The 27,416-nt window shown below is 37.1% G+C and overlaps 5 protein-coding genes and 2 pseudogenes across 7 annotated transcripts; 3 read left to right on the top strand and 4 right to left on the bottom strand.

Moving 5' to 3' along the window:
- Positions 1-315: 315 nt before the first annotated feature.
- On the bottom strand, positions 316-1,532 carry LOC120775961 (vitellogenin-2-like). The gene has a single exon (XM_040106373.1). The coding sequence runs from the start codon at positions 1,376-1,378 to the stop codon at positions 401-403; it is 978 nt and encodes a 325-aa protein (XP_039962307.1). The 5' UTR covers positions 1,379-1,532; the 3' UTR covers positions 316-400.
- A 3,348-nt stretch (positions 1,533-4,880) lies between these two features.
- Positions 4,881-5,641, top strand: LOC120773654 (serine/threonine-protein kinase fray2-like). The gene has a single exon (XM_040102666.1). The coding sequence runs from the start codon at positions 5,009-5,011 to the stop codon at positions 5,639-5,641; it is 633 nt and encodes a 210-aa protein (XP_039958600.1). The 5' UTR covers positions 4,881-5,008.
- Positions 5,642-5,825: 184 nt separating this feature from the next.
- LOC120773653 (splicing regulatory glutamine/lysine-rich protein 1-like) lies at positions 5,826-6,385 on the top strand. The gene has a single exon (XM_040102665.1). It carries the CDS (start codon positions 5,826-5,828, stop codon positions 6,348-6,350), a length of 525 nt encoding a protein of 174 aa, XP_039958599.1. The 3' UTR covers positions 6,351-6,385.
- A 5,860-nt stretch (positions 6,386-12,245) lies between these two features.
- On the top strand, positions 12,246-13,067 carry LOC120773652 (annotated as a pseudogene).
- Positions 13,068-19,559: 6,492 nt separating this feature from the next.
- Positions 19,560-20,364, bottom strand: LOC120773651 (annotated as a pseudogene).
- Positions 20,365-22,763: 2,399 nt separating this feature from the next.
- LOC120775409 lies at positions 22,764-23,459 on the bottom strand. Of its 3 annotated transcripts, XM_040105575.1 has the most exons (3): positions 23,004-23,459; positions 22,896-22,964; positions 22,764-22,861 (listed from the first exon to the last, which is right to left on the bottom strand). In XM_040105575.1, the coding sequence occupies exons 1-2, from the start codon at positions 23,374-23,376 to the stop codon at positions 22,912-22,914; spliced, it is 426 nt and encodes a 141-aa protein (XP_039961509.1). In that variant the 5' UTR covers positions 23,377-23,459; the 3' UTR covers positions 22,764-22,861; positions 22,896-22,911. The 3 variants fall into 3 exon arrangements, with proteins under 3 accessions (XP_039961509.1, XP_039961511.1, XP_039961508.1); XM_040105577.1 differs by lacking the exon at positions 22,896-22,964 and having other exon boundaries at positions 22,764-22,863; positions 23,140-23,459; XM_040105574.1 differs by having other exon boundaries at positions 22,896-23,458.
- A 1,194-nt stretch (positions 23,460-24,653) lies between these two features.
- Positions 24,654-26,911, bottom strand: LOC120775167 (lipase member H-like). The gene is made up of 6 exons (XM_040105218.1): positions 26,878-26,911; positions 26,542-26,713; positions 26,247-26,476; positions 25,368-25,583; positions 25,096-25,296; positions 24,654-25,021 (listed from the first exon to the last, which is right to left on the bottom strand). Exons 1-6 carry the CDS (start codon positions 26,906-26,908, stop codon positions 24,804-24,806), a joined length of 1,068 nt encoding a protein of 355 aa, XP_039961152.1. The 5' UTR covers positions 26,909-26,911; the 3' UTR covers positions 24,654-24,803.
- Between the last annotated feature and the right edge of the window lie 505 nt (positions 26,912-27,416).

Raw genomic sequence — 27,416 nt, 5'->3', positions numbered from 1 at the left:
GGTATAGTGATGAGTCCGCACGATCGATGGGCTATCGGACCCACGATTCATTTTACTGACTAAGAAACAGTTCAGCTCCATCAGATGATATATTCTAGAGTAGCTAGTTTGCCTTTCATTTGAATAAAACAACATTTTAAATAATAATATTTATTTTTATATATTTTCTTCAAATACTTGATATATCATATACATATGTATATCTATATACTATCTACTATAAGCAAATACTAGTGGTATAATATTAATTTTTTTCCATTTATCATTTTTTATTTATTTTTTTTTTATTATATATGTATATTTATTTTTTTTTTTGCATTATTTGTTCGTTTTTTTGAAGTCTTTTTATAATATTTATGTAGGTGATTAAATATATATGTGAGTGAGTAAAATATAGCAGTCAAATCTTCGTAACCCCTCTAACACCAGCCCTGTGGTTGCGCGCTTCGTCATAATAAACTGGTATCATCATGCCGCGCTGATCCATTATTGCTGGTATACCTGGAAAATAAGAACGATCTCGCGGATGTGAACACAAATAATATGGATAATTAGAGCCCGTGTTTCTTGTAATCGCATCCAGTTCACTGCCAGCACCACCATGTCTTGGCTGATGCTTAACGCTGTGTCGCTTTTTATGTTTATGCTTTTTCTTATGTTCGTCTTTGTTGTGACGTTCATGTGAATTAGAGCGAGATCGTCTGTTTCCTCTACCAGCTACTTCGGGTCTAGTATGTGATCGCTGGTGGTGTCGCCGGTGATGACCATGTGGTATAGGGGGAGCTGTTTGGAGGCTGGCGCCACGAAAAAACTGCGCCAGTTGACGCAACTCTTGATCACGTGTCTTGGAATGACCACGAGAGTGTCCCCTTGAAGGTCCACGTGAGTGTCCGCGAGAACATCCACGTGAATGACCACGCGAGTGACCACGAGAGCGTCCACGGGAACGTCCGCGTGACTGCGAACGTGAGCGCGAACGATCACGTCCACGTCGATTACGTCGTCCATGATGGTGTTTACGTCCATGGTGACGCTTGGCAGGTTTGCCCACTTCGTTCGTCAAATCGATAAATGTTTCGCCATCAGTGTCACTAGAACTTGAGCTCGAACTAGAACTCGAACTGGAACTCGAGCTAGTACCAGAACTTGAACTGGAGCTACAATTTTCAATATGTTTCGGCTGCTTGTGCTTCTTCTTCTGCTTTTCGCTTGAAGCCTCCAATCGCTTGATGGCTTCGTTTAGCAATTTCTGTGCTTTGTATGCTTTCTTTACCGCTTTTTGCAATAATTTTTGATCTTTGGCATTTTTCTTTGCTTTAACCGCTGTCGGTTCGTGACTGCAGCAAGCTTGCTCCGGTTCGGCCATTACAGCTTCCATGTCCTCCACGCTGAGTGATAGTTTTGGGAATAGAGAAGACTGATTTTTAAATATTTCCTCACCTTTTTTACTGTTGTACAAGTATTTGCTTTATTTACACTTCACTTTTCACTTTAACTTTGTTTACTGCTTTCGTCGTCGGCTTCGTTGCTGAACTGCTGCTGATTGCTTGGCTGCCGGCCGCTTTTATACACAAACAAAACGTTGCAAAAACGTTTCAGCTCGTCTGCTCAACGTTGACCGATGAGGAGAGCAGCAGCAGTGAGTACCAGCGAGCGCCAGCGTGACTCAAACGTCAACGTTTGAAAACGTTTGCGATAATTCGCTGTGGCGTCTGGTTGTTGTTGTACTTCTGTAGTGTGTCGTTGTGCTGATAACAATATTTGGCGGTGGAGGGCAGATACTTGTAATTAACTTGTAATGCGTAGCTTAAATTGAAAAACATGGAAGTACATACATAAGTATATCAGACATACATACATACATATGTATATAATTGCGCAATTTTTATAATTTCGCCTATCTATTTTTTATTGGTATGTAGTTTAAATATAGAATATGCTATATAGCGTCATGCCCCATGCAAACTAATCACTTTGCTTCGTTTTAAGGTAAAGTACATTTTTTTAGGTGGAAAATTCGGGTTTGCTTTTCAAATTAGTTTCCATGAGGACGATGTACCGAAAATAATTTTGGATAAAATTTTGTAGTATAATTTCTTATTGGTTAACAGTTATTGCTTTACCCCTTTCACAGTATAAAATTGACTCCGCCGGAACTTTTTTCATAAGTCTGTTCATCTTAAAATTTTGAATAGGATACATAGTTCCGCTCTATAACAAGCTTGTTGCACCATACGTACCTGCATATATAAATCATAAACTATCTCAGCATCCGTAGCATAAAACCATGTCATACTGAAATGTGAGAATGGAAAAAATCTGAGTTAGCTAGAGATGTCCGGAAGTAAAACGAATCAAAAAACTGTTTGCAACATTTTACAACTTTCTTCACTGAGCACCGTTTACTGAGTATTAGGTTCTTCGACTCCATGGTTAATTATTCAACTTATATTTCAATCAATGGATGAACTATCTTAATGTAAAGAAAACTTTCATGGCTCACCCAGCGTCCGTTAACAGATGTTTATTGAAACCCCTGGGTAGATCCAGCTAGGGTCACGCAGGGCACATTTTCAAAGTGGTTAAGAGAGTTTAAATTAATCATCAAACCGGGCATCATTTCGAACCGCTGGAGTATTTCATTAAAATTTCTCAAACCCCAGAAAACGAAAGTGTGCACCTCGTTCGAAAATCCTGGTATACATAGGTCAAATGGGATCTAGGTTAAGTTTTCGCCCAATTATATCTATTTTAAACATACTTTTAGAGATACAAAGATATACTGTTATGAGTAAAACATGTTCTGTAATTTTCATTCAGATAACTCAAACATTGAACGTTATATCCAGCATAAACTCACCTCGAAGTTCGGTTCGAAAATATTTATAATAGGTATGTGGAGCTCAGAGAAGTATTGGCCCGAATCAACCCATTTCTGATATACAGAATTACTATTCTTAGGAAAGAATTCTGTCTGAGTATACTATATCTCACACATTGACCCATATTTTCGGTCAAATGTCAACTATAGGTACTGTGGTCGACAAATTTAGTACCTAGGGTCTTGAACAGTTGTGTTTCGATTTGAACCTTTTTTGGTCATAAGGAGGCATACTTTAAAGGAATTATTAGTGCAAAATTGTATCTCGTTATAATAATTACTTCTTGATTTTTGTACTGAAAGGTGAAAGAATCGATTGGAATTTAAAATTGTGTTATGTATGGTATGTTAACTAGGAATATAACACGATATAAGTACATAAATATCTTAATGAAGTGCTTAGTTATTTCACTTTTTAGGTTTTCGGTTAATGGCGTTTTGTGGGCGTGGCAGTGGTCCGATTACCCCCAACTACGAACTCGTACTTTTTTTCCAAGGAACACGTTATATTCGAGGGCTGATATATATATTTCTGGCCTAATAATGAAAATAGGAATATTTATCAACGAAAATGGTTTTATGTATTGTTTTTCAAAATATTCTCCATCAATATTTATACACTTTTGCATGCGCTCAAACCAATTTTCGAAGCACTTTTTCCACTCCGATTGAGACACCTAAAAAAAAACGGTTTTTGAATGCTTCAACAGCATCTTCTGGCGACGAACATCATTGACCACGCATTATTTTCTTGATGAGTGGGAATAAAAAGAAGTCATTGGGTGCCAAGTCAGGGTTGTTTGGCGGATGACCCATCAATTCGACGTTTTGGCCGGTCAAAAAGGCGCTGGCTTGAGCCGATGTGTGAGAGCTCGCATTGTCATGGTGCACAATGATTCGTCTTCTCTTGTTCGTTTTTCGAATTTCTCCGAAGACTTCAGGCAAACAAATGGTGGTGTACCACTCAGAATTGACCGTCCTACGTTGCTCAAGCGGACAGTCGCCACATGACCAATTTTGCCGAAGAAACAGACGACCATTTGCTTCGAAGTGCTTCTTCCACGAACAACTTTCGTTGGATTTGGCTCGTCTTGGAAGACCCACACGGTCGATTGATGTTTTGTTTCGGGCTCATACGCATAGATCCATGATTCGTCACCTGTGACGATCTTATAAACGTCTTTTGAAGCACCGCGATTGTATTCTTTTAGCATTTCTTTACACCAATCCACACGAGCCTTTTTTTGAGCGATTGTCAAATTGTGCGGGATCCAACGAGAACAAACCTTTTTTACGGCCAGGTGTTCATGCAATATCGAATGAAAAAAAATTAAAAGATAATGTCTAAATTAGGGAATAATTAATTAAATTAGAAGAAAAGATAAACACAATTATACCAATAAATTTAAATAAATTTAAATTTTTTTTGACGAAAAAAATTTACGAAGCCTACACCTACATACTATAAATGGGAGCTTAAAAAAATCACAATATATTCCTTGGCGATTTATTTGTATACGGTAAAGTTGAAGAATCATATGGAATTCAAAACTTGTGTTATATGGGAAGCATCCGATTTTACCCATTTTCATACTGTTATATATGTAATTATGGCGGGTTAATGTTAAGTATTTGTGAAATTTAATATCATTGACGCATTTATTTAGCGGAGTTCCCGCACTTTTGGGAGTTTTCAACATAACCGTTATTTGATAGCATAAGTTGAAATGCATGAACAACAAAAGCTATTTTAACAAAATACATTGCAACTATGTATCTACCCATCACCGAAAAACATTGTTATGACCCACATTTAATCCTCCTGTTTATTACCGCAAACGATTTCAAACGTTTGCGAATGAGTCATACTGGCGCTTGCTGGTGCTCTCTGCTACAGTCAACGTTGACCAGACGAGCTAGAACGTTTTTCTAACGATTTGTTTCTGTATAAAAGCGGCCGGAAGCCAAGCAATCAGCAGCAGTTAAGCAACGAAGCCGACGACGAAAGCAGTAAACAAAATTAAAGTGAACAGTTAGTGCAGAAAATACATACACCAGTAATTAAGACGCGGAAAAACTAAATAATCACAATACTATTTTCCAAAAATATCACTCAGCTAGGAGGACATGGAAACCAAAATGACTGATCCGGAGGCAAATCAAAAATTATTGCTAAAAGCGGTAAAGAAAGCATACAAAGCACAGAAATTGCTAAATGAAGCAATCAAGCGATTGGAGGCTTCGAGCGAAAAGCAGAAGAAGAAGCACAAGGAGCCGAAGGATAGTGATAATAGTAGCTCTAGCTTCAGTTCGAGTTCTAGCTCAAGTTCTAGTGACACTGATTACGAAACATTTATCGATTTGATGAACGAAGTGGGCAAACCGTCCAAGCGTCACCATGGACGTAAACACCATCATGGACGACGTAATCGTCATGGACGTGATCGTTCGCGCTCCCGTTCGCATTCTCGCGGAAGATCTCGTGATCACTCACGCGGTCATTCTCGTGGATGTTCTCGCGGACAATCACGTGGTCATTCCAAGACGCGTGATCAAGAGTTGCGTCAACTGTCGAAATGTTTTCGTGCCGCCAGCCTCCAAGCAGCTCCCTCTATTCCGCATGGTCGTCACCAGCAACACCACCGGCACTTGCGATCACATACTAGACCCGAAGTAGCTGGTAGAGCAAACAGAGGATCTCGATCTAATTCACACGAAGGTCACAAAAAATGCGAAGATAGCAACAAGGCGAAAGGATAAGAAAGGGCAAGGAGTCGAAATATATGATACTTGGTAGCTCTAGACTCCAGTTCTGGCAATGTTTCTAGCTCCAGTTCTGAGTTCTCTCCAGCTCTAGCTCAAGTTCCAGTTCTAGTGACACTGATGGTGAAACGCCATTTATCCGATTTGACGAACGAAGTTTGCAAACCTTCAAAACGTCACCATGGACGTAAGCACCATCATGAAGGACGTAATCGACGTGGTCGTGATCGTTCGCGTTCTCGTTCAAATTACTCGCGGACGATCACGTGGACGCTCTCGTGGTCACTCGCGTGGTCATTCACGTGCATGTTCTCGCGGAACTTCAAGGGGACACTCACGAGGTCATTCCAAGACACGTGATCAAGAGTTGCGTCAACTGTCGAAATGTTTTCGTGCCGCTAGCCTGCAAGCAGCTTTCCCTATTCCACATGGTCGCCACCAGCAACACCACCGGCACTTGCGATCACTTACTAGACCCGAAGTACGTGGTAGAGCAAACAGACGATCTCGCTCTAATTCACACGAACGTCACAACAAAAGCGACCAGAAGAAACAGTGTAAGAATAAGAAGCGTCACAGCGCTAAGGATCAGTCAAAACATGAGGCTGAGGGATTTCAAAGTCTCGGCTATTATACGATGGTGCCAGTTCATTACGACGAAGGGCGCAGGCAGAGACGCAGGGCACACAGTGAGCCTCGTCATTAATGTGGGCAGTGATACAGAAGTTGTTCCGTTTCAACTTCTATATTTGTATACCATTACTATCTTTATAATTAACAACTAACATATTTAAAAGTACAAAAACGAACAAATAATGCCCAAGAAAGTATTAATCAAAATTAATTTTATAACTATTTATGCTTTTATTATTTATCGGTATATTCGTGATAAAATACAGCAAAAAAATCCAAAAAAATAAAATAAATTAAGATAAATATTAAAAAAATGTTGTCTTATTCCAGTAAAATAAGTAGCTAATCTTAATTATAGCATCTGATGGAGCTGAACTTTTTAAGTCAGTAAAATGAATCGTGGCTCCGAAAGCTCATCGATCGTGCGGACTCACCACCACATACGCAAAAAGGTGTGTATCGGAGTCGAAACTCTTGCTCAGATGATAATAAAAATATATTAAAATTTCTTTACGAAATAAGTTATTTTAAATTTTTGGTTTGAGATTTATGGATGATCTATTAGATCCCTTTCATTATAACATTTGACATGTTTTACGTTGTTTCTGAAAGAGTTATCGTTCATAGAGATTGTAACTTGTATTGCAGTAGGTGTAAAAGGAAACAACGAGAAAAGGTGTAGGGCACAGATTTGTTTGAGCTCAGGTGCACACTTTTCGGCATTTTTTTCTTAAGTTCACTACTTTTACATTTTAACATTAACCAGCTACTTATTCAAAAGTTCGTCTCAAAAACATTGGAGGGAACCATGTGCTAATTTTTAGTTCTCAACTTCAAAATATTATCATCTCTTAATTAGGTTACAATATTTATCTATTTTTTGCCTTCACAAAAGTCTCGAGTTTTAGTCTCAGAAGGGTGGAAAGCCATCCCACCAATGAGTTACTTAATCTGATTGCAAAAGAGTCTGTAGAGTCTTGGAATAGTTGGCACTCCAAATATGTAGACATAAAGCGAAAAATAAAAAAATTTTGAAAATATTCAAAAGCATCTATATATGTATATGTATGTATATATACATATATGCGAAGTAGTTCTGCAGTGTTGAGATATCAACCTGAAATTTAGCACACGTCCTTTTCTCTCCAAGAAGTATTTGTGAATGGTATTAAAACTACGGTGCAACCGTTTGTTGTTTTGATTGTTGATCGACTTTTTCAAATATTGAGTCAAACTAACACTCTTCTGTGCGCATGCTTTTCTGATGCAGATGCGATATGATTGAGCAGTCGAACTAAAAAATTTTCCAGCATTTCGTTTGTGTATAAAAGATACCGGCGGTCAGGCAAAGAACAGCAGTTGAGCAGCGAAAGACTTTAACATCAGTCGCCTGTTTTCCCAAAAAAATCACTTAGTAAGGAGGATATGGAAGCTGTAATGATTGATCCGGAGGCTTCATGCGATCGCAAAACGGCAACGGACCAATTAAAGAGAAGTTACATGCATGAATTGCTAATCGAAGCTATTATCCGATTGGAGGTGCTGAGCAATTCTAGTTCTAGCTCAAGTTTTACAGACACGAATGGAGAAGAAGTTATTAATATAACCGACGAAGTGGTCAAACCTTCAAAGCGACACAATTTAAGCAAGGATCATCGTCGACGATGTTATCGATCGTCTACCCTCACATTATCCAACACAAAAAAAAATAATTATTGCAATTATATATAGCACCCTTATAATATGTACATATGTATATGAAGAAACAAATTATAAATCAATATAAAACGAAAACTTGTACTTGGCGATTTATTTCAGAATTTGTAGTAATTCGTCTGCGAATCGCCCAATAAATCATTAGAGCCTTGTGGCCGTTTCAAGTAATCAATGACGAGAAACCTTTTTTTGCTCGTTACGCGTAACTCTTTCCTTGGTGATGCAATTTTTTGTCATTCTTCTCATTATAATTTTCTCAAATTCAAGTTAAGTTCAGTACATACAAAAACGTTGCGTTTGGATTCATGAAATTATGATAACGACGGACGGAAATCGTTATACTGGGTATATGAGGAGCCGGGGAACAAATATACCGATTTCATTAAATTTTGACACCAAGTCAACCGGGACGTTAAAAATATTTAAGGTATATGAGTTGTGTTGGGACTATGAGGCGGCATTCAAGAAAAAAAGTTTGAGCCAATGCCATTAAGATTCTATATTGACCAATATATTAGGCAAAAGGTCAACCATAATAGAGAAAATCATTAAGGGTGCAGTGGACCTAGAAACAACAGCAACAGATTATTAAAAAAATTGTATGTATGTTTGAACTTTTTTCAGTGGTAATAAAAGAGTAATAGAAATATTTGAATGGCACTGTGACACAAAAATCAACAGTTTGAAAAGCACTAAGAAATACAAGAAATGCTCCTAAAACTATGCAACATGTAGCTCAACGAATCAATTATCGACGCTGTCATTCGAACAACACATTTTCTCAAGCACATCTCATAAAATAGTAAATATGGTTTAAAAAACTAAAAAACATATTTTTAAAACACGTTAAACTAAAAAGTGGAAAAAATGTAGTTTAAAACAAGGAAGGTTATATGTAGCTTCCAGTGTAGGCAAAAGTTTATATTAAAAACTATTGTCAAAGAAATCAACATTTACTATTCGACGAATGAGTAGAAAGATTACAAATATGACCTCGGATCTTTCTTATAGCAAATAAAACTTCCTATAAATTTGTGTACATTTGTTCTATAGCTCCTGCCATTTACGAGATATATACAAAAAAATGCGAAATTTGTTTAAAAGTCAGGTTTAGAGTCCCGTAATACCTCGCCGGTGTGAGCTACGACTTTGTTGTACTGATCACTTTTGTAGAGTGAACAATTCTAAGACATAAGCGTCTAAAGTCAAAGCGATGCCATAAAATGCCTCTGATCTGCAGGAATTTAAAGATAAAAAATCACGATTGTAGAGTATTTTCTATGGAAAATTTTACAAAGCCTTGGATTGGTCCAGTCCAAAGTTTATATTAAGGGCTAAAATTTTCAGGGAATTTTTTAGGGTACTCCCAGGAAATTTCATGACGGACTGAAAAAATTAATAGTTCAAAGAAAAACACCCTAATATATATAATATACTTATAAACTTTCATGCATTTGAACTTATGCTGTTTTACCAAAATGCGTTGCAAATATCAGACAATCGCCGAAAATTTGTTGTCATCAACAATTAGTCGACTGTTCATTACCTGCAAACGATTTCAAACGTTTGCGAATGAGTCATACTGGCGCTTGCTGGTGCTCTCTGCTACAGTCAACGTTGACCAGACGAGCTAGAACGTTTTTTCTAACGTTTTATCTATGTATATACATATGTATGTAAATAAAAATGAATACCAAAAATGTATGTACGCGCATAACTCAATAACGCCTGGACCAATTTGGCCAATTCTTTTTCTTAAATGTTTGTTGAAGTTCAAGGATGGTTTTTACGGCGAGAAAAATTCGAATAGTTTCCGGAAAACCCCTAAAAACAGCCCTTTTCTTTTCCCCATACAAACGTTACAATAAATATGAATGTTTGTTTGTTAGTAACACTAAGAGAACGGTTGAACCAATCTTAATGAAATTTTTAAAGGTTGTTTGTTGTGGATCGGGAAAGGTTTAGAAACAAAATACCTTATACTTTACATGAGGAGAAGTCGGAAAATTGGACAATTCCAAAAAGTAACATTTTCCATACACATTTTTTTAAATTTTTGTTTGTTTTGTTTTTCAATATTTTGATTTGTAAATTATTTGAATCGTTCAATTGCAGTCGCCTGCTTTTTTATTCCGGCTATCCAAAGGAAAAATTATTGAAAATTATACAGTGAAAACTTTATGTATGTTTGAGACGATGTGATCAATTACAGATTGAAATTTGTTACGACGCCACTAAGAGGTCGCGCTAATATTGGTCGGCGTTTTTTTTGCCATCAACGTATGGCAGCCCAAGGAAAGGCAAGAAGTAGGTACTCCCAAAATGCGATGACATACGTGCGGAATTATGGATCGCGGTCAATCATCCCCCAATAGCTGGGATGTTTGATGGTCTTTATCTTGAAGCAACCTATGATATATATGATGCTGTTAGATGTTGAATGTATTCTGTTGAGTAGCAAAAAGAGGTTTGCCGCACGCACACATTCTTCTTTGGATGCGGATGGTGATTACACTAGATAAAATTGATGAAATCATTCAGCGGAAATTCCTGATTCAGAGATAGATCCAGAATTATGCGAAGTGGTGAAAACCAATATGATTCATGGACCTTGCGAACCTTACAATCCCACTTTGGTTTGTATGTTTGACAATAAATGCACGAAACGGAATGGGAAATGATGGATATTAACTGTATCGGCGTCACTCACCAAACGACAATGGCAGAACATTTAGCATTTAGAGGCGTGAATATCGACGTTAACAACACATCGAAGTTGACAACACATGGGTCGTACCATATTCGCCCCCTTTTGTTTAATTCACATTCAAAACTTATGTCAATGTTGAATATTGCAGATTAGTGTAATCGATCAAATACGTTTGCAAGTACGTCACCAAAGAAAGCAACATAGCGGTTATTGGCCTTGAACGATATGAGATCAGCAGTATCAAATGGGTCGATATGTGAACTGCAATAAAGAGCTTTTTAGGATATTTACTTTTGCAATTCATGAAAGTTTTCCGACTGTTTTGCGTCTCGCGGTTCAACTTCATTTAAGTCATCGCGTATTGTGAATGGTACAGTGTGTGCAACATTTTGAGAAGCATGCCAGCAGCAGCATTTGCTGGAACATGATAATCACTGGAAACAGACGAAGGACAATGCGATAGTACTTCGCATGCCACTGAAGTTCGCATACTTTTCGCGAAGATCATTTCGACATATCAGCCTTTAAATTCGCGTTAATTATGGGATACGAAAAAATGACATTTACCGATGACATTTTATATTGTATTCGCTAAGAATTGGAAATGGGCAAATTTCGGTTGATACTTCCAGTGGTTTGATATCAATTTCACCTCCCTTTTGTCAATTCACTTCAACGGAAGATGAACTCATCACGAATGTTTATCCGAACATTGGCCAAATTATCGTAACTGCGATAGCTTGAGTGCACGAGCAATTTTAGCTGCCAAAATTACCGATGTTAGTGATTTAAACTGGAAATTTCAAAGTCAAGTTCCGGGAGGTTTGCGCTCATATAAATCGATCGATCGTCTTGACAAGGAAGACGAAACCGTAAATTATCCAGTGGAATTTCTAAAAATACCATACCAAGCCTGCCCCAGCATCATTTTGCGTCTTAAAGTTGGATCTGTCATTATTATGTTTCACAATCTTCATGCGCCGAAACTGTGTAATGGAACCCGAATGATTATGACGTAGTTATCGAATACAAGGGACAGCCATTTCAGTTCAAAGTATTCAATTTCCAGGGAAAATTGCCCTTGCGTTGACAATCAACAGGACACAAGGAAATCGGGAAATGCTATGTTTTTCACACGGCCAGATATATGTGGTGTGTTGACGAGTTGAAAACCCATCTTCTCTATATATCTACGCACCAGAACAGAAATCAAAAAATTATGTTTATTAAGTTGCGCTACATAAAAAAATGTAGAAAAATCGTAAACAAATCATTTTCGACAGAATATAATTTCTCCTTCTTTTCATCATTTCATTTTCAAAACACATAATTTCACGCAGGGCAACGGCTGCGGGGTCAGCTAGTTTTGTATAAAGTGGCCGGCAGCCAAGCACTCGGCAGCAGCTGAGCAACGTAGCTGACGCCGAAAGCAGTAAACAAAGTTAAAATGCAAGGCTATTGAAGAAAATACATCCAACGCTAATAAAGGCGAGGAAAAACTAAATAATCAGTAAACTATTTTCGAAAAACTGTCATTCAGCTAGGAGGACATGGAAACCAAAATGACTGATCCGGAGGCAAATCAAAAATTATTGTTAAAAGCGGTAAAGAAAGCATACAAAGCACAGAAATTGCTAAATGAAGCCATCAAGCGATTGGAGGCTTCGAGCGAAAAGCAGAAGAAGAAGCACAAGGAGCCGAAGGATAGTGATAATAGTAGCTCTAGCTTCAGTTCGAGTTCTAGCTCAAGTTCTAGTGACACTGATGACGAAACATTTATCGATTTGATGAACAAAGTGGGCAAACCGTCCAAGCGTCATTAGGACGTAAACACCATCATGGACGACGTAATCGTCATGGACGTGATCGTTCGCGCTCACGTTCGCATTCTCGCGGAAGGTCTCGTTGTCATTCACGTGGTCATTCTCGTGGATGTTCTCGCGGAAACTCACGTGGTCATTCCAAAACAGGTGATCAAGATTTGCGTCAACTGTCGCAAATTTTCGTGGCATCAGCCTCCAAGCAGCTCCCTCCATTACGCATGGTCGTCACCAGCAACACCACCGGCACTTGCGATCACATACTAGACCCGAAGTAGCTGGTAGAGCAAACAGAGGATCTCGATCTAATTCACACGAAGGTCACAAAAAATGCGAAGATAACAAAAGGCGAAAGGATAAGAAGGGCAAGGAGCCGAAATATATTGATACTAGTAGGTCTAGCTCAAGTTCTGGTACAAGCTCGCGCTTCAGTTCGAGTTCTAGTTCTAGCTCAAGTTCCAGTTCTAGTGACACTGATGGTGAAACTTTTATTGATTTGAAGAATGAAGTGGGCAAACTTTCAAAACGTCACCATGGCCCGTAAGCACCATCATGAAGGTCGTAATCGACGTGGACGTGATCGTTCGCGTTCTTGCGAACACTCATGTAAACCTTCAATGGGACACTCACGTGGTGGAGCTAACAAAGAAATTCGCTCTAATGCACGCGAACGTCACAACAAAAGCGAACAGAAGAAACAGTGTGTAAGAAGCGTCACAGCGCTAATCAGTCAAAACATGAGGCTGAGGGATAAGTGAAATAATGGTGCCAGTTCAGACGAAGGGCGCAGGCAGAGACGTAGGGCACACAGTGAGCCTCGTCATTAATGTGAACAGTCTTACAGAAGTTGTTCCGTTTCAACTTCTATATTGTATACATTACTACCTTTATATTTAACAACACATATAAAAAAACGAACAAATAATGCCAAAGAAAGTATTAATCAAAAATAAATTTTGAACTATTTATGCTTTTATTATTTATATATGTATACTCGTATAAAATACAGCAAAAATTAAAAAAATAAATAAATAAAAATAAATATTAAAAAAATGTTGTCTTAATCCAGTAAAATAACTAGCTAAATAATTATAGCATCTGATGGAGCTGAACTTTTTAAGTCAGTAAAATGAATCGTGGCTCCGAAAGCCCATCGATCGTGCGGACTCACCCACCACATACGCAAAAAGGTGTGTATCGGAGTCGAAACTCTTGCTCAGATGATAATAAAAATATATTAAAATTTCTTTACGAAATAAGTTATTTTAAATTTTTGGTTTGAAATTTATGGATGATCTATTAGATCCCTTTCATTATAACATTTGACATGTTTGAAGTTGTATTTGAAAGAGTTATCATTCTTAGAGATTGTAACTTGTATTGCAGTATGTGTAAGAGGAAGCAACGAGATTTGTTTGAGCTCAGGAGCACATTTTTTGACATTTTTTCCTTCATTTTGTTGTTTAAATTTGTTATTTCGCTTTTATATTCAAAAATTTAACTTTGTATTCAAACCTATTGCCTACATTTAGGCGTATGACTTAACTATTTAAATAAATTTTGAAAATAGAATAGGTATTTGGTACAAGAGGAAAGCAGTAGCAAAGAGGCACCCATGGGTTGAAAATTAAAAAAAATAGGGACTGGCCCTGCCCTATAATTAGATTTAATGGCACCGCCTTTTTAGGTAAAATCACATTTCTCAGAACCTGCTTGACCGATGTCAACTAAATTCGATACATAACATTCCTTTGACATTCATATTTCACACTTCGATAATGAGTTGAAGCTGGACCGCAACCACGCCTTCAACTTTGCGGTATACAAATCAAGAAGAAATTAATATAACAGAATTGCACGAATAAATCCTTTTGGCGTATTTCCACTTATAACTCAAAATTGTCCAAATCCAATCAAAACTGTTCAAGTCCATAGCGTATATTTGGACTCTAGTACCTATAGTTGACTTTTAACCGAAAATATCGGTAAATGTGGTATAATTGAAATTTAAGGATAATATTTCCCCTGACAATAGTATGTCGTGTGTAAAAATGGTCATGTACTGTATTGTGTCAACACTTCCCTTAGCTCCCTACATACCTAACAACCAACGATTTTCAAACTTCCAGATGACTTTTATACCGCAATAATATGGGAGCTATCGCAATGATAATGAGAGAGCGTGTTTCTGATATGAGTGTATCTTTGTGCTCTAAAATTCCATATGATTAGTAATGGAATGTGAGGAACCTTAATGAAGATATTATTAGTATGGCATATTCATGGTATGTAGTATTGAAATATAAATTATCGGGCTAATATCCTTAACTCCCATCTAACAAATCCTATGCCGAATATGTCGTCAGTGTATTTATTATAAATGTATATTTAATTGCTTGGATTCCGCTGTTTTATGTGACTGTGTGTGTCATAACAAGTGCATAAATTGCTAATCGAAGCTATTATCCGATTGAAGGTGTCGAGCAGTTCTGAGTTCTAGCTCAAGTTTTACTGACACGATTGGCGAAGAAGTTATCAAAGCGACATCATTTACAAATCGTCGACGATGTAATCAACGTCGTAACTATCACAATCTAGCGATCATTTAATGTCGCATAAAGACTGGAAGCTATCGAAAATTGTCGAAAGAACCCATCACTGTTATCACACACTGAAAACACATAGAAGACCAGAAATAGTAGAAAGAGAAAGTGAGGATTACCGTCTAATTTCAACGATCGTGGCAGTAAAAGCCAATAATAATAAGCGTAAGAATAAACAATATTCATAAGAGCTCCATCAATTGTAACTACCTACCACACGATAAACTTGTACTTGGCGATTTATTTCTGAACATAGCAAATTCGGTTTCTGAATCGCCCAATAAATTGGAATATTAAGAGCCTTGTGGCCGTTTCAAGTAATTTTATAGCGAGAACACTATTATTGCTTGTTTACCGGTAACTCCTCTCTAGTGTTGCCCTTTACGTTCTGAGAACGACCCAAGTCGAAACAATTTTTGTCATTATCTTTTTATATAATTTCTTTAAATTCGGAATTAGTTCGGTGCATGATAAAATATTGCGTTCGAACTCAAGAAATATGAACCGATAACGACGGAAATCGTTATACTGGGTATATCAGGAACCGGGGTTAATATGGACCGATCTTATCAAATTCTGAGAGAAGTCAACAGGGAAGTTAAATATCTTTATAGTAGATGAGTTCGGTCTGGGCTGGTCTTTGGCATTAAACAAAAAAAAAATCGGGAAAATATATTCAGAAAATTTCAGTAAGATACTCTATGTCTTGACTGATATATTCGGCATAAAGTCAACCATAAAAAAGAAAATTATTTTATTAGGTGCAGGTGAGCTAGAAATAACAGCAACAGATTATTATCAGAAAAAGACGTCAACTTAGCTTAATAGGTATCCTACAAAATTGGCCTATATTTAGGGTATAAAGTTAGCCATAGGCACTGGGACTCTCATATTCTCTATGCGGGGACATGAAAAGATATAGTCCCATTTTGTCTATTTTATTTTGCTTATATTAACTTCAAATCTATGTTTGTGTGTATGTTTGAACTTTTTTCAGTGGTATTAAAACGATAATAGATATACATATTTGAATAGCACTGTGACGAAACAATCAACAATTTGAAAAACATTAAGAAACACTAAAATGCACATATAAACTATGCAACGTGTAGCCAAAGCGCATCAATTGTTGACGCTGTCATTTGTATTATATAACAAATTTATTCAAAAGCACATCTCATAATAAAGTGAAAGTAAATAATAAATATGGTTTCAAAGAACTAAAACCATATTTTAAAAATACCTAAACTAAGAAGTTGAAAATAAATATAGCTTCAAGTATAGACAAAACTATGTATATATCAAAAACTGTTGCGAAAGATATCAACATTTATTGTTCGTCAAATAATTAGATGTTTGGTATCTTATTACATATATTTTATTTAATCCATTTTGGCATTACGATATATTATTACCAGAAAAACATATTCTATGAATTCAATTGAAAAACAGATTGTCGGATATATGCGGTATAATTTCAACTTCGCAAACCTTTTATATTAAGCGCCATCACCTGATGGTGCCAGCTGATTGATCCTGTATGTATGTACTTGTGGTGTGATTGCAGCATCTACAGGAGCAAAACTAAAACGATTTTGTTATTATTCTGATTGCATAAGCATGCTGGTGTAGTATATTGTGAATTTATCGCTGATACATATGAATTCAAAGGAAAACTATTTTGTGGAGAATTTATTGGTCTATATGAATAAATACCGTTCCTGTGGAGAATTAAGAGTACGGAATATTAACCAATCTTTAATCCAATCACGCTTTTTTTCTTTAATTTTTTATACCCTGTACAGGGTAGTCGAGTCGATCTAGCCATGTCCGTCTGTCTGTCTGTCCATCTGTTCGTCTGCCTGTATATATACGAACTAGTCCCTCAGTTTTTAGGATATCATTTTAAAACGTCATTTTCTATTTTTATCGCTGAATAAATACTTGTGAAAATCCTTGCAATTCATTTCTTTAAAGTTATATTGAACAAGTACAATATTCTTAACGGTCTAAATTGAGAGGCGGTTACGATCGATACTCCACTGTATATTTATTAAGGAAAAAATACGCGCGCAATCTACGTTGTGACCAGGGATGGACAACATATACTGAACTATTACCAAGAATTCGGAAAACGACTCAGCGTTCTTATTACCATTGAAGAATTGACACAAATTGACACAGTTGGTCGTTGACAGATTGGCAAAAACTCGTCTGATATACTATATCATAGATATTTTTTCACGCACTCGCTCAAACAAATAATAATTAAAAAAAATCAGGGAATTCTCTGACAAATCAGGGAATATGGTAACCCTATGTATTGGGCGCATTAGGCATATGGGAGCTAGAGAAGTATTGTCCCGATTTTACGTATATTTGACACGAGAGTATATTATTATTAGTAAATGTCCCTATCCGATATAACTCTTTGTGGAATGTCTTTACACTCTTTCTTCAGACTAGTAGCAGTAGCTAGTAAATTTGCCTTTGAGGTCATATGACTATCCTCATAGGAATACACTTTAGATGACCTTATATCCAAAATTCTGGAAATAGCAAAATTTATGACATACCTATATACATACGAGGTGTGTTCAAAAGTATCGCGACAGTTTGCTGACATTTTTCTTCGATTGCAGGAGCGTGGTGCATCATGAGTTCTTGCCACAGGAAAGAACGGTCAATAAGGAACATTACCTGCAAGTTATGCGAAATTTGCGCGAAGCAATCCGCCAGAAACGCCCGGATTTGTGGAAGAACAAAAATTGGCTTTTGTACCACGATAACGCCCCTGCTCACACATCGTTGCTTGTGCGCGACTTTTTGGCCAAAAACCACCGTATTCCCCAAATCTGGCCCCCTCTGACTTTTTCTTGTACCCTAAACTGAAGAGGTCCATGAAAGGACGACGTTACGCTTCTCTTGACGAGATAAAAACGGCATCGAAAGAGGAGCTGAAGAAGATAAAAAAAAATGATTTTTTGAAGTGCTTCGAAGATTGGAAAAACTGTTGGCACAAGTGTATAAATATCTCATAGAGATTACTTTGAAGGGGACAAAATAGATATTCATGAATAAATAAATAATTTTTGAAAAACCACAAAATTCGCGATACTTTTTGAGCACACCTCGTATATAATAACCTGTGTAAACGTAGAATTATAAATTATATCTTATGTGTAGCATAACAAAATGAGCCTATATTTTGGACGCAGGCCTGTCTTTGGAATAAAATTTTCAAACTTTCAACTAAAGTAAATAAAATTAAAAAATACTATTAAAATTCAGAATTTTCAAAATTTACCAATATAAAATAGTTAAAGTCATACTAAAATGAATTTTGAATACAAAAGTTAAATTTTTTTAATATAAAAGCGAAATAACAAATTTGAAAGTAGCGAACTGAAGAAAAATTTCAAAAAAATGTGCTCCTAAGCTCAAACAAATCTCGTTGCTTCCTCTTAACCTACTGCAATACAAGTTACAATCTCTAAGAATGATAACTCTTTCAAATACAACTTCAAACATGTCAAACGTTATAATGAAAGGGATCTAATAGATATCCATAAATTTCAAACCAAAATTTCAAAACAACAAATTTCGTAAAGTAAATTTAATATATTTTAATATCATCTGAGCAAGAGTTTCGACTCACATACATACCATTTTGCGTATGTAGTGGTGAGTCCGCACGATCGATGAGCTTTCGGAGCCATGATTCGTTTCACTGACTTAAAAAGTTCAGCTCCATCAGATGCTATAATTAAGATTAGCTAGTTATTTTACTGGAATAAGACAACATTTTTTTTTAATATTTACATATTTTTATTTATTTATTTTTTTTTAATTTTTGCTGTATTTTATACGAGTATAAAGCATAAATAGTTTAAAATTTATTTTTAGTTAATACTTTCTTTGGCATTATTTGTTCGTTTTTAATGTATGTTTTAAATATGTGTTATTTAGTTATAAAGGTAATAATATATACAATGTTGAAGTTGACACGGAACAATTTCTGTATCACTGCCCCTTTAATGACAGAGGCTTACTGTGTGCCCTGCGTCTGTGCATACGCGCTTCGTCGTAATAAACTGGTATCATCGTGCAATAGCCGAGACTTTGAAATCCTTCAGCCTCATGTTTGACTGATCCTTAGCGCTGTGGCGCTTATTATTCTTACAATCGTTTCTTCTGTTCGCTTTTGCTGTGACGTTCGTGTGCATTAGAGCGGGAGTCTTTGTTCGCTCCACCACGTGAATGTCCCTTGAAGGCTCACGTAAGTGTTCCCGAGAATGACCACGGGTGTGACCACGAGATCGTCCGCGAGAGATCCGAACGTGAGCGCGAACGATCACGTCCACGTCTAATACGTCCTTCATGATGATGCTTACGGCCATGGTGACGTTTTGAAGGTTTGCCCACTTCATTCTTCAAATCAATAAAGTTTCACCATCAGTGTCACTAGAACTGGAACTTGAGCTAGAACTAGAACTCGAACTGGAGCTCGAGATTGTACCAGAACTTGAGCTAGAGCTACTAGTATCAATATATTTCGGCTCCTTGCGCTTTTTATCCTTTCGCCTTTTGTTATCTTCGCATTTTTGTGATCTTCGTGTGAATTAGATCGAGATCCTCTGTTTACTTTACTAGCTACTTCGGGTCTAGTATGTGATCGCAAGTGTCGGTGGTGTTTCTGGTGACGACCATGCGGAATAGAGGGAGCTGCTTGGAGGCTGGTGCCACGAAAAAATTTGCGACAGTTGACGCAACTCTTGATCACGTGTCTTGGAATGACCATGTGAGTGTCCCCTTGAAATTCCGCGTGAGTGTCCGCGAGAACATCCACGAGAATGACCGCGTGAGTGACCACGAGATCTTCCGCGAGAATCAGAACGGAGCGCGAACGGTCACGTTCATGACGATTACGTCGTCCATGATGGTGTTTACGTCCATGGTGACGCTTGGACGGTTTGCCCACTTCGTTCGTCAAATCAACAAATGTTTCACCATCAGTGTCACTAGAACTTGAGCTAGAACTAGAACTCGAACTGGAGCTAGAGCTGAGCCAGAACTAGAGCTACTATTTTCACTATCCTTCGGCTCCTTGTGCTTCTTCTTTGCTTTTCGCTAGAAGCCTCCAATCGTTTAATGGCTTCTGTTTAGCAATTTCTGTGCTTTGTATGCTTTCTTTACCGCTTTTAACAATAATTTTTGATCTGCCTGCGGATCAGTCATTTTGGCGTCCATTTCCTCTTGGCTCCTTTAGTTTTTCCTAACTTTTATTACCGTTGTATGTAATTTTCTGCACTAACTGTTCACTTTAATTTTGTTTACTGCTTTCGTCGTCGGCTTCGTTGCTGAAGAGCCAAAAATTTCTTAAGAGAAAAAATAGATATTATTATAAATAAATAAATAAAAATAAAGAAAAAACATAGCAATTTAGATGATTTTTTCATGTAAATCACCAAAAATGGTGATTTTTTGAAATGATTGTATGGGGAACCCCCCAGGGGAGTTCCAGGGGGTGTGCCACTGGCATGGGTGGATCGGCCTTCAAAAGTTAGTGGGGGCGGGTCATACATTTGGACTCGATTGGAGCACTCTAAATGGGTCAAAGTGGGATTTTTCAAAATTTGCCCCTACCCAAAGGTTCGACCCAAATTGGGGGACATCAAAATTCGTTTTAGAGGTATGGTTCCTTCGCCAAAGTATCTTATTTTGATCCCTAGAATACGATTTTCAGAGAGCAATGGGCGATTTTTAAATCGACCCGCCCTAATACATACATATGTATATATATAGTTGTATTTTTTTTAATTTAGTGCCTTCTTTATAGAATATACATATACAGCGTTATCAGAATGATAAGTTTCCTTTTTTTTTTAAGAAATGCAGTTGTTGTTATAGGAGTTTACTTTTGAGAACAGTTTCCATGGGGATATGCCGATTATAATAATTATTCTGTGGTATAATTTCGTTGTGTTAATAAATAACCAAAAATATATTCAATATGATATACATATTTATTACAATAAGGTACCGAACATGTTTCTAATCCTTCCACTCATTCGTCGAAAAGTAAATGTTGATTTCTTTCGCAACAGTTTTTATTATAAAAATTTGCCTACACCGGAAGCTATAACCTTGCTTGTTTCAAACTATATTTATTTTCCATTTCTTAGTTTAATATGTTTCAATAATTTTATGAGATGTGAATGAGTAAATTTGTTATTCAAAAACCAGCGTCGATAATTGATGCGTTTGGCTACACGTTGCATAGTTTTAGGTGCATTTTTAGTTTTTCTTAGTGCTTTTCAAATTGTGGATTATTTCCTCACAGTACCATTCAAATATATCTATTGGCGTTTTATCGCCACTGAAAATAGTCACAAACATAGTGTTTAAGCTAATATAAGCGATGTAAAATAGACAAAATGGGAACTAAGTCCCCGCATACAGAATATGAGAGTACCAGTGCCAATGGCCAACTTTATACCCCAAATATCGGACAATTATTAAGATTCCAATTAAGCTAAGTTGGCAGCTTTTTCTGATAATAATCTGTTGCTGTTTTTTCTTGCTCACCTGCATCTAATAAAATGATTTTCTCCATTGTTGTTGACTTTATGCCGAATATACCGGTCAATATAGAATTAATCTTAATGAAATTTGCTGAAAATATTTTCCGCATTTTTTTTTTGTTTAATGCCAAAAGGCCTGCCTAGACCGCCTCATAGTCCCAACACAACTTATTTACTATAAATATAAGGATTTCGGTCCGTCGTTATCGATTCATAATTTAAACAACAACATTTTTGTCAAGCCTTTCAAATTGCGAGGTTCTTCCAAAAGTTGCACCCGAACTTTGCCTAAGAAACTGATAGTAGAGGGAAAGACAAAAAAATGCTGACCCGAATGGTTACTGAGAACATTATGGGCAACACCAAGGAAAGAGTTGCCGGTAAGAAGTAAAAAAAAAAAGTTTTCCCATTTGAACCTAAATTTAGACATGTCAAATTGACTAAATTGGTCCACAAACTTGTCCACTTACCTGTTGTGAATTTACTGTGATATCCGAATTATCTATAAAAATCTAATAAACAATATGTAAATAAAAATGTTCAATAATAAAAATCAGCCTGAAGAGTTGAAACATCCACATGAGATTGGTATACTGCCGAAAGACTTTCGGGAGATTGTTACACGACGGACGCTGAAACATGGATTCACTGATACATACCAGGTTGCAGTGAAAAGTCGCATTACACGGGCAAAACTGCCCCGAACAAGCTGAAGACTGTTTCATCGGACGAATGCATGATGGTTATCGTTTTCTGGAAGTCGCAAACTAGGATCTACATTGATTACGTGAAGATGGTCAAAACGGCCAGAAAGCTCTACTACGCCAAATTAATGAGCCGATTCGAAGACGAATTACTATGTTTAGTAATAAATCGTCATTTATACAAATTTTCGTTTTTTTATTGATTTAAAAATATTATAAATGTTTATAATTTGGTGCTTCATATACATATGTACTTATGCAGATCAAGATATTATAAGTGTGCTATATGTAAGTGTAATATATTTTTTTCCTTTTTTTTGTATGAAATTCAAATTTAATATACATAGATATTGATTAAAATAAATGTATATAATATAGACACACCACCACACTTCTCCCTCTTAATGTCGGATCCGTCTATGTGTTCTCCGCTATTAACTGCATACCCTCTGTAATATAAAGTTTTCATATACATATGTATAAGTCATTCAGCCTAATCAAATTGCCACTCTCTTTTCTCTTTCAACTATTTCTGGTGTTTTATGTCTATGTGTTTTCATGTGTCGGTGGTGCTGCTGGTGCTGACTATGTGAATTGTGAGGGGTTGAATCGGAGATTTTCAACACTTCAAGTTTTTCATTAAGCGACATTAAATTATCGTGAAATTGTGTTGGTGAACGATCACGTCCACGTCGACTACATCGAGCACGATGATCTTTGCTTACATGTTGGTCCTTTGAAGGTTTAACCACTTCGTCGGTCATATTGATAACTTCTTCGCCATCCGTGTCAGTAAAACTTGAGCTAGAACTAGATTTGCTCGACACCTCCAATCGGATAATAGCTTCGATTAGCAATTTATGCACTTTATGTACTTTATTTATAGCTTTTAGCAAGATTTTTAATTGATCCGATGTCGGTTTGTGACTGCAACAAGCCTCCTCAGTCATTACAGCGTCCATATCCTCCTTGTTGAGTGTTTTTTTTTTTTGGGAAAGTGGAGTCTGATTTTAAAGTTTTTCTTCACTTAACTACACTAACTTCCTTCGTGAGCTACGCGGTTCAACTGCAGCTCATTGCCTGACTGACGGTAACTTTTATAGACAAACGAGAGCTGGAGTCTTTTTAGTTCGACTGCTCAACCATAACACATCTGCATCAGCAGAAGAAAGCTTTAGCTTGACTCATATGCGAATATTTGAAAAAGTCGAAACAACAAACGGTTGAACCGAAGTTTTAATACCCTTCACAAACACAATCGGAGATTGCATTGTCGCCTTGGGCAATAACGAATGTGCAGCTTCTTGGGGAGAAAAGGACGTGTGTTAAATTTCAGGTCGATATCTCAAAACTGAAGGACTAGTTTGCATACATGTTTACAGCCAATAGGACAGGCGGACATGGCTAAATGCATTCAGCTCTCAGGGTCCTCGACATTTGCTGCTGCGTGTTACAAACTTCATGACAAGCTTAATATCTAATATGCAGGGCCTTATTACTTTACGTATTAGGTCAATTGAAGGTCAAGATCAAAGTTTGGTCATTATGACCACCCAGCCTTTTAAAGTTATACCCCACCCCGCTTATAAAATCCATTTTGCTTTCCCAAATATTTACTATCGAGGGGATATAGTGATGATATCGATTTTAAAATTTTTATAGCATTTTTTTCAAAATAGGTTCCAGTATAGGCGATTATCTCTTCATTGTTGCCATACTCAATACTTTCTACAATTTCTTCAAGGTTTGAGAATCTGCAAAAGTCGCCAGGAACTAGTTCTTGAGCATAGGTAGATGCCTAATCGAAGCTCTTCTTCCTTCAAAAAAGTTCGATTTTCCGCAATTTCGTCTTTCAAATGTCCCAAATAACACTTTCTTAAAAATACGAAATTCGCGATACTTTTTGAACAAACCTCGCATATACATATATACATACATATACATATAACAGTTTGCTGTTGTTCCTCTCTAAGTCATGGATTTAAAAAGTTATTCATCAACTAACGATGCTGATTTGATTAATTTTTCATTATTTTCAAAATAATATCCATACCTTACGTACCGAGTATCACACGTACATAAATACTAAATAAATCGTGCCTTTCGAAGGTTAGCTCTAATTACATTTAAAATTCTATTGACTCATAAAGTCGATACAAGCTTTTGAGATCGATCTATGGGAGGAAAAGAAAATTTCATATCAAAAGGTTCGAAGGCCTTGCACTCAAACTAACTGTTGTGTAAGGTACTTGACAGTTCCATTTATTATATTTGTTCATAGTTAAGCACATATTTATAGACATATTGATACATATAACTCTCCCTACCCTATACATGAACACTGCTTTCATAGCAGATAATTACGGATCTGCTCCAAAATTTATTGGCATTAGTCCAAACCCAAAGCGAAGCCTGGTTTACTACCAGTCTTCAAATAGTAAATGCCACGCGCACTCAACGGCACCGGATCACCCATTAAGATCTTTGTACCCGTGCAATTACGACCGATTAACTCTTTCAACGATGAACAGGGAGCAGCATAGAAACCTTTCTCACTATGTATGGATTCCGCAAAGTACTCATAGGAACGACCGTGGCTACAGCCGGCTAAGGGTGGGCGAAAGAGAAAATATATAAAGCCTAAAATAATGTTAGATAAAGGAAAACTGCTTTGTACGCACTAAAGATTTGTGAAATCTCTGTGCAGCCCGGTTGCGGTGCGCCGCCGCCATTCGGATAAAAATCCACACAGCCAATTGGTTCACGAAACCCCAAAACGCCACCACAACTATGTATGACATCAACGAAATCTGCATCTGATGGGTCTAAATGATGCTCCGGTCCGCTGCAGTTCTCAAAAGCCGGTCTGGCAGGATCGAGACCTAGTTTGTTATTATAAATAAATGAAGTCTGTGTAGTATTATTGGGGAATTGGCTGGGATCAGTGCCACACCTGTGATTCTGCCAACACGATATTTGGTGTAGGACCCCGCATAGCCCATTATATGCGCCCCTAAGCTATGACCGATTAGATGTATACGCTTGGAGTCAGCATCCTTTTCCTCAACAAGTAGATCAATAAGCTTAGCAACAGCTCGGCCCACTTGCACGGTGTAACGTGCGGGTTTCAGATAGTAAATATTGTCCGCTTGATCGCGCCAGTTGATTGCTAAGGAAGAACAAACAAATTAGGATTATTAAAAGTATATCATTTGTATATTGCCACGAAAAGTCTTGTATAAATCAAATACATCAGTTAGTTACCACTTCTACCTTTTTCTACCCTTCATCTGGACTTAGTACGTATTCCATTCCTGAAAGCATAAACCAACTAGGCAGGAGTGCCTTTTCTATTAAGAAAATGGTCATTTTTTATTCTTTGATCTAAAGATACCTCTCTGCGATAAGTCTTGAACTCTGTTGGTTTCTGTCGAAGCAATTGGACTGATCAATTTAGACTGATTGTTCATCCGGGACCCTAATTTTTTATTCTTTGACCTAAAGATACCTCCCTGCGATAAGACTTTAACTCTGTTGGTTTCTGTCGAAACAATTGGACTGGTCTATTGGGACTGGTTGTCCATCCGGGACCTTCATTTCTTACGCTTCGACCTAAAGATACCTCTCTGCGATAAGTGTTGAACTCTGTTGGATTCTATCGAAACAATTGGACTGGTCTATTGGGACTGGTTGTCCATCCGGGGCCTTAATTTTTTATGCTCCGACCAATAATAGTGTGTATAGTTCCGAGTTATTGATGGCCTCGCTATCGAAAAACTGGTCGAACCCCAGCAACTACCTTATTATTTAATGTTTTCACATTGGTTCTTACCGAAAATATTCAAATTCCCGCGCATAGTGTATGCACCACGTATAGATTGTATTGAGTCACTGGTCGTGCTCGACTTCCAACCGTGTACCAAAATTTTCGTATCCAGATCGGCGTTGAATTTATCGGCCATCTCTTCCCAAGTATCGCGCTTCTGTCTACTCTTCCGACCTTCACTGACAGTATGATTGGCAACGGATATTTGTATTGTTGTTGGATTAGCGGTATTTGCGCTGCAAATGAGTATATTTATTCCTAATTAAGAATGCAAAAAAAAACTGGTGAAATGCAACATTACCTATCAAAGAGCTCCACATGCACGAATTCCGGCACATCGTCTTGCTGACTATCCACGGGTGGCTCGGTTAGATAGGCAACATGCGGTTTGCCATCACCATCGGGCATCCACATCCATGTACGGCCATAATCCTCCTCGTCGGGCGCAACTTCGGCGCGGCAGAAGGCTAGTACTTGTCGGGATATAAACAAATAATTTTTATTTAATTATATTATTTTATTTTTAATATTTTTATTTATTTCATTTTCAATATTTTTATTTATTTTATTTTTAATATTTTCATTTCTTTAATTTTTTTAACTTTATTTGTCCTATAATATTAATTGCATTCCTTACCCAAAATTGTTATTAAAAAATGCAGTTTCATAACTTTTCCGTTATGCAGCCGTTGGCAGTTCAAATTGAACTGAAGAAATTAAGTTTGAGTAATTGAAACCTTTGTATTTTTAAATACTTTATTTGAAACTAAAGCAATTTCATGCCCTTATCGGCTTGTAAAAGGCCTCTAGTTACATGCGGAACCCGATTTCCGCAATGCCTATCCGCCACCTGCTGTTAAATAGGTTAGATAAGTGCTCATAGCATTGAGACATAAAAACAGTGAAAGCATATAAAGAACTGAATTAAATTATAATTTAACGACATTTATGACTATTTTCAATTGCAAAAGACCTTTAAAATAATAAAAGCTTTTTGCATATATTTTTTGGTTCCAATTGGTCGAGTGCAAGGGACACCTTTTCCACCTTGGTCGGGTTCGAGGCCGAACTAAAACCTCGACCGTGCTGTTGGTCCGCCACCCGGCCGCGGTGCGACTCTACACTGAACTAAATTTTCAATTCTACCTGCCTTTAGGTTTAAACCACAATCACCAC

The sequence above is a fragment of the Bactrocera tryoni genome, chromosome 4, assembly GCF_016617805.1.
Source record: "Bactrocera tryoni isolate S06 chromosome 4, CSIRO_BtryS06_freeze2, whole genome shotgun sequence".
Lineage (NCBI taxonomy): Eukaryota > Metazoa > Arthropoda > Insecta > Diptera > Tephritidae > Bactrocera > Bactrocera tryoni.
The sequence above is the reverse complement of the archived record's forward strand: the minus strand, read 5'-3'. Positions and strand labels throughout refer to the sequence as shown.

Excerpts from the sequence above, each read along its gene's own strand:
- LOC120775961 (XM_040106373.1), bottom strand. The coding sequence starts at position 1,378 with ATGGAAGCTGTAATGGCCGAACCGGAGCAAGCTTGCTGCAGTCACGAA.
- LOC120773654 (XM_040102666.1), top strand. The coding sequence starts at position 5,009 with ATGGAAACCAAAATGACTGATCCGGAGGCAAATCAAAAATTATTGCTA.
- LOC120773653 (XM_040102665.1), top strand. The coding sequence starts at position 5,826 with ATGGACGTAAGCACCATCATGAAGGACGTAATCGACGTGGTCGTGATC.
- LOC120775409 (XM_040105574.1), bottom strand. The coding sequence starts at position 23,376 with ATGGACGCTGTAATGACTGAGGAGGCTTGTTGCAGTCACAAACCGACA.
- LOC120775167 (XM_040105218.1), bottom strand. The coding sequence starts at position 26,908 with ATGAAACTGCATTTTTTAATAACAATTTTGG. Across the intron at positions 26,477-26,541 it reads CATGTGGAGCTCTTTGATAG|CGCAAATACCGCTAATCCAA; the intron begins GTAATGTTGCAT and ends ACTCATTTGCAG. Across the intron at positions 25,297-25,367 it reads TCGTGTTGGCAGAATCACAG|GTCTCGATCCTGCCAGACCG; the intron begins GTGTGGCACTGA and ends ATAACAAACTAG.